This window comes from Belonocnema kinseyi, chromosome 6 (assembly GCF_010883055.1).
Source record: "Belonocnema kinseyi isolate 2016_QV_RU_SX_M_011 chromosome 6, B_treatae_v1, whole genome shotgun sequence".
NCBI lineage: Eukaryota > Metazoa > Arthropoda > Insecta > Hymenoptera > Cynipidae > Belonocnema > Belonocnema kinseyi.
The window spans coordinates 104,793,303-104,800,444 of record NC_046662.1 but is presented as its reverse complement, the minus strand read 5'-3'; the positions used below and the strand labels follow the sequence as shown (position 1 = coordinate 104,800,444).

At 31.9% G+C, this 7,142-nt stretch overlaps 2 protein-coding genes across 3 annotated transcripts in view; one reads left to right on the top strand and one right to left on the bottom strand.

Annotated features, from left to right (window-relative positions):
- The window catches only part of LOC117174431 (vacuolar protein sorting-associated protein 52 homolog), a 33,797-nt gene extending 29,235 nt beyond the window's left edge, over positions 1-4,562 (top strand). For both annotated transcript variants that reach the window (XM_033363548.1, XM_033363547.1), the window contains one exon: positions 4,071-4,562. In XM_033363548.1, coding sequence (XP_033219439.1) covers positions 4,071-4,496 — 426 coding nt within the window. In that variant the 3' untranslated portion in view covers positions 4,497-4,562. The remainder of the gene's footprint in view (positions 1-4,070) is intronic.
- An 808-nt stretch (positions 4,563-5,370) lies between these two features.
- Positions 5,371-7,142, bottom strand: part of LOC117175530 — a 202,407-nt gene continuing 200,635 nt past the window's right edge. The window contains exon 9 of the mRNA XM_033365237.1: positions 5,371-5,952. Within this exon, the coding sequence (XP_033221128.1) occupies positions 5,864-5,952 (89 nt within the window). The 3' untranslated portion in view covers positions 5,371-5,863. The remainder of the gene's footprint in view (positions 5,953-7,142) is intronic.

Here is a 7,142-nt window from a genome sequence, read left to right as displayed (position 1 = left end):
ACAATACGCCAATTAGCACAAATGGTAAGTTCCGACAGTGCCTACAAGTGTGCCTACTGGCCGCTAAATGGCAATACCGGTTTCATATATATACACCTGGTAAATTGGTCAATTGGGAAAGGTATTTTAGAACGAATGGATTGCAGATGGATGAAGTTAGCAGAATGCACGAGGAAGGAAGATATATGAGTTCGTTCAAAAGAATGGCCTGGAGAAAGAGAAGGCAGAAGGAGAGGAGAGAATAAGAGAGTCAAGCTATAACGGAAACTATGTGTGGATTATGCCAAGGGAGAGAGCGCAATATTTGTGTAAGAAAGGAGAGCAAGGAAGTCAGGAACTTATAGCGAGAATGAGGCGCGGTTGCATGGAGAATTATAATAGGTTCTGGCTTTCTAGAGAGAAGAGAATGTATGAATTGTGCAGGAAGGGGGATGCAGAATTGGAGCATTGGTTGGAGGAATATGAAGAGGTGGAAGGGACGGGGATAAGCATGGAGGTATTGTTGCATGAAAGGGGTGACAAAAGGGCAGTAGCATGGGTGAAAAGGGTGTTGGGTAAGATAGAGAAGAAGAGAAGGAAGGAGGAAGAGGAATGGAGAAGGAAAGATTATAAATAGGAGAAGAAGTAGATGTAAGAGAAATGTAAATATTGTAAATAGTAGTTAAGTATTAGGTGTTAGCCGCGGAGACAGAGGCTGGTAATGCGAGGCATAGCGAGGCGCAGCGAGGAAGGTTATGCTATAGGAGCGAGCGGATTAGTTATAAGGTGTGGATAAATAGTACTTTGTAAGTCGTAGTTGTAAGAAAATTATGTAAAAAATGAAGTGTAAGCAAGTCAATTTTTTAAGGCCGGCAGGCCAAAAAATCAACGTTTGTATATCTCACTATTCTATATTGGTTACAGTACAGAATCCCGGAACTGTTACAGATCCTTACAGTAACAGCGTTACAGAATAGTGTGACCTTCATGTTCATTCTCGGAACACGTGTGATATTTTAGTGAAAACAGTTATATCACACTGTTTTATATTGGTTACAGAACATAATTATAGAAATGTTGCGCATTTTCACAGGAACAGCGTTACAGGACAGTGTGACCTTCTTGTTCTATTCGTAGAACACGCGTGACATTCTAGTTACATAGCAATTTTATCACACTGTTTTATATTGGTTACAATACATAATCCTAGAAGTGTTATGTATCCTTACAAGAGCAGCGTTATAGGGCAGTGTGACCTTCATGTTCCTTTCTTGGAACAAGTTTGATACTCTAGTGACATAAAAGTTCTATCTGACTGTTCTATATTGGTTATAGAACAGAATCCTAGTATTGTGGCGTATCCTTACAAGAGCAGCGTTAAAGGACATTGCGACCTTCGTGTTCCGTTCATGGAACAAGTTTGATACTCTGAAAAACGTTTGTTTGCAGCAAAGTTTTGTTAAATCAAATAAATAAAAGCATTGCTACATAGTTAACAAAGTTTGTACATATTTTTTCGCCGCCCTTGCTATATTTGGGTGTCCTGGAAGGAAACCGTGATAACAATATTTTTGAGTTTTCACTTAAACATGTCTCAAAGACAATGTTTTTTAATTTAATCACATGAAAGTTACGTTTTTTAAATTTCTTCTTACAAAAATCTTTTCGAGACAACCCTACTATCATTTTCATCATATCTATGTAGCTGTATTACGACCGATTGAGTCTTGACATAAGATGTTGCTTCGTTAGTACCGATTTGAGAGAAGTTTCAGTTTATTAAAGAATTCAAAAATATTTTCCGTTTTTATTTTTTAGCACTACCCTTCTAAAGATGGATAAGTTAGAAATTCTTAAAAAGTGCAAGAATTTACAAGCAAATTTTACGAACGAAGACGAAAATTGCTCCATTATTGTATATGCGTGGATTTTTATGATGAACTTATTGCGTTAAGAACTTTTTTTAAGCCAAATATGAATTCAAATGTAATTCTGACGTAGATACTAAAAGAAAACTTGCATCTCTTGTTTCCAAACATTTTCATAACATACCGAATTTAAAAAAAATTTTGCCTGTAGCTATCGCAAGCGGGAGCGATCCTTTTCAAAATTGAAAAAAAACTTGCGAATAGCAATGGTAGAAAAGAGACTGTCAAACTTGACTCCCATATCAGTTGAGCAAATGATTACGAATTTATTTGATGTGTCCGAACTGTTTGAAGAATTTGCCCAGATTAAAGCAAGGCGAGCAAATTTCTTTTGAATCTTTACAATATGTAAATAATGTGTATAATAATAATATAAATAATATTACTAATGTTTACGTGAAAATAGAGTATACGTATGTAGAAAATATATTTAAAAAAAAAAATTTTTAATGAAAAGGGCGGGGGGCGGCAATTTTTTGTTTTGCACGAGTGTTGGCAAATTCAAAGCGACGGTCCTGGATATACAAATTATAACTCGATAAATATCATTTGAACTTGGCATTGGATAATAAATAATGACTGGACTTTCTTGTATCAATTTTGAATTAAATTGAATTCTTGAAATTCTCCAGAAATATCCCTCGTTCACATAATAAAAAACATGTAAATTTACCACGCGCTATGTTGCGAGATGTTGCGAGTATGCCGTTATAGTAATCATAATATGTCATCGGTGACCGTCTGTCTGTATGGTTACCTGAATGTTGTAGCAACACTACATTTTGAAGGATTTGTCCAATCAATTCAGCTTTTAATAGACCTTTTTAGCGTCCTAGAATGAAGTTCAAATTCGTTACTCAGATATTTGCGACCAAAATTAGGAAATGTAGAGTATTTTCATAATTTGAAATCATTTTTTTTTTCAGAGTTTTAGGAATTACGGTCGAAGTTTTTATTATACGATAAAAAGAATTGCAAATTAATCTAACAGCATTTTCGATTTGGATAAGGATTAAAAACGTTATATGATTTTCAACAGCTTGAAAGTTTTCAAATAATTGTAAATACAGTTTTTCGGATTAAGAAATTTCGATTCAAATGTTTACTAGATATTAAATATATCTCAAAATTATTCACATCGAATTTTATAATTAGATCAAAATTTAAAAAAGTTAGAGCATTGTAAAAATTTGAAATAACATTTTTTAAAGAAGAGTTTTAGACATCATTGTCAAATTTTCTGGTGATGACAAAAGTACTTCAGGGGTTTCAATCGGCAGTTTTCGGTTTAAGTTTATATATCTACAATACTTGAAAAAATAAAGTCGAAATGCACACATTAGACGTAGGAGAACGAGCGAAGCGGGCATATATATTTTTTTGAACAAAAAAGATCATTTTTTATCTTGGTATTCCATCCTATTTTCAGATCAATTCTATCAATCAAAACTACTCACGAATCACATTATTTGTTTTAATTTTATAGCTTCAAATATAAGTCACTGTAAATGTATGTAGCTTTATCAAAATCTTTATCATTTGTGTTTTCTGAATGTGTATTTATTTCTATTCAACAATCACATGTGAACACGTTGCATTTAGAAGAAGTTGTTTGCTTTGAAATTTTGGATTGCGTGGGCATCAAATTGGTTGTTTAATTTTTAAACCCTTAATTTGAAGAATTGAACCTTTTTAATAAAGTATTCAATTTTGTATAACGTAGAAATATTTAAATAAGTCCAAGTTTATTCCAAAGATAAAAGTTTATTACCAATAGTCAATTAAATAATAGGGTGGATATAAAACACAACATTTTTTAAATGAGAAATATACAAAGTAGAATAGTGCATTGAAACCCGAAAATAGTAGCTTGGATTTCGTTTTATTTTTATAATTTTATTATTTTTGTGTATATCCATTTTTTTCTGTTTAAGTCCGTTAACGCCTTTCTAAGTTTTGACAGATTTTTTAAAAACTGTTATTTAAGAGAAACCGCATGTTTAACAGATCCTCGTTTTCAAGAGAAAATTGCTAAATTTCATAACAATAAAGGGTTGCTTTTCTTCTTTTACCCATACTGAAGAATTATAGTGTGTTCGCCTTATCGTTCTTAAAATATGTTATCCTACTAGTAACGTCTATAAAATTGATACATTTTTTTAGGAGCGGACAAGGGACAACTCTAAAGAAGCTGAAAGTTTCAGGGAACAATTAAATGCTCGTTCTTCCGAGTATGTCGAGGAAGTCTTAAGTCCACACTTTGGTAGTATAATGCAGCTTGTTAAGGAATCCGAGGCCTCCATTGAAAAAGGACAAACTGAAGATGGGAAACGACAGGAGGGTAAAGCTCTTGTCCTTGTGCAATCGTTTACAAACAATTGGAAGCGTGCTCTCGAGGAAATTAATCGCGAAGTTTTGCGATCCTATCCTAGTTTAGTACTTGGAACGACTCTCGTGCAACGTGCAATGACTCAATTGGTTCAGTATTACAACAGATTCCATAAAATTCTGCCTAGTAATGCGCGGCCGCAATTAACCAACATTCACCACATTATGGTTGAAATAAAAAAGTATAAAGCTAATTACTAGATCTGTTATATCTTATAATTGTACATAATTTTACACAAATAAATGTGTATACTCGAACCTTCGCAATGTAATCTTATAATATTTTATCGTGTAAGAGAAAGATCAGTCTTTTGGTTGTGCAATTGTGTTCGATAATTTATATATATTTATGGGATTAAGTAAGCTACAACAAAGAATAATATATGAAGCAGGACATGCTAAACGGTGCTCTCCAATGAATCTAATTTTACAGAATATAAGAAACCTTTCTGGGGCAATAATTTACAACCGCTTGAGTAATTTTGTGTATGTAGGTAGACGGATCAGTTTAATAACTATTAGGGGAAAAAAGTAGATGTCACTTACAATATGCATGCAATAATTCAATGAAAATGACAATGGAGTTGGTACCGTTTAGCTTGCCCTGGCATTATAAATAAAAATTGTACATACGCCTTTAAGAAAATGATATAAAGAACATATTTTTATTTATTCAATAAGCAAGTAACACTATTTAAGAGAAAAAAGAACATTTATAGTACTAGTACAAAAAAATTATTTTGATAATATCTCCAATTGATAAATACATGTTAAAATCCTTTAACAACCGTCTAACTGTTTAAAAAAAGGGGATATTTTAATATACTTGAAACATTTATTTTCAGTTCTTTGTAATTTCAAAATATTTGAATACTAAATTTTATTATTTAAAAATAGGTATAAATAAGCGAGAAGATATCATTTTTGAAGAAAAAAACTCGATTTCGTCCAAAAGTGGACTTTACACCGTCTAGCTTTTCCTGCTTCATATATATTTAAAATACCATTTGAAAAGGTTATTAACAAAAAATGCTTGGAAATAAAGCATTTTCGTTAAAATGAAATGGGATTATGATTGAAAATTTTCTGAAAAATTCTGTACATTTATTAATAAAATATTGTTTACAAGCTATCTTAAAACCAATAGTGGTACGTCTTAAGCCGGGTACAAGTACGTAAATGCAGGCTTAAGTCCGTACGATGCTTTGTCTCATATAAATTAGTAGTGCGCATATATGAAACTATCTGCAAGTTATATATATATATATATATGTGTGTGTGTGTGTGTGTATACACGCTCATAAAATTTCTCCTTAATTTTGTACAACTCGTATGGCATTTTATTTATGTCAGCTCGCAATTGTCGATGATCGGCTCGTATCTAGCTCAGATTGATTAGCGAAAAAAGTTACCCATTCCAATTTCATTACAAAAATTTATAACAAAGAAGCACTTTTGCTTCTCTTTCACGATAAATATGAAGGTGACGAACGGTTATCGCTAGAGCCAAATGTGTTTGACTTTTTTATAATCACTGGTAACTGGCGTTCAATTTTCACCTTTCCTTTTTACAAAACTGCGTCAATCGCGTGTAAAACTCCATTCGTAGCTGGTATATTGTACGTTACTATATAAGCATCATTTATTCGGATTCGCCCTGAAACAGATAATGAAGTTGTTAAATTACGTACAATTTAAAACCTGGAATTAATAATATGTTACATACAAATAATTAACGGCTATTACACAAATAACTTAAAATATTAATAATTCCTTGTACAAAAGGTGTATATTGTGTACACCTTTAATAGAAAGCTGTTTTAGTAGAATAGATTTGGCATTTCCATTATCCCATTGTTATAAAAGTCGTTGAAAGTCGAGCATGATAAAATAAAATTTCATGGAATTGGATATTCATATATGCATGCATATGTTTTTATTATTGTTTTTTAAAATATGTGTGCGTACATGTGTTATGCGCCAAAGCATATCCGCGAATAAATTAAGGACGGCGTAAAAAATTAACACGTCGCGAGCAAGTAGGTTAATTGGTTGGTAGCCGCTGGGATTAGAGCGTGAAATAACGCTATTGGCAGTTATATAAAATCCTCCGATTTGCGTTAATTTAAATTTTAAAACATTAGCCAGGAATGCTCATTTAAATAATAAATTACGTTCTAATATTAAAATGAAACAATGTCGTGTTTTATAAAGGGGTGTCTATAGCATGCAATCTACATTTCAAAATGCTCATTTCAGGTCCTTATTTATATTTAACTTTCGATAAATATATGGTAGGAGTATTATTAGGAATTTACTAGAAACCTGTATTACTTATCAATTTAATAATATCCGCCTCTGTGTCCTTTAGCGCGCCTAGCGCGGAAACTATTAAGCCTATCAAAACCCATTTCATACTGATAATCAGATTTTTAATTAAATTGTTAAACAATTTATTATTCTCTTGAGCAATTTTATGTTAGAATAGAGTTAGAAAGTCCCGAGTTTTTCACACATTTTTCATTTGTTGTTCAATTTTCTATTACAGGAAGGTGAGAGTTCATCAATGTTAAGAAGGGTGATTCTTTAAACAATTTCTCCTTATTATTAATAATATTCTCTTTGCTTAATGGTAGAATGTTGCGGTTTTTTCTGAATTTTTAAACTATTTGTTTATTTTTCATTAGAATTGGCTTAATAATTAATAAGATTTAGTAAAAATAAATGTTTAAACAAATGATTGATTCCTTCTCGTTTAAAAATTCTTTTTATTCGGTGGAAAATTCAATTTTTTTTAATTGGGGGTACAAATGTATGATTGAAAACTGATCTGTTTTAGTTGCTTGA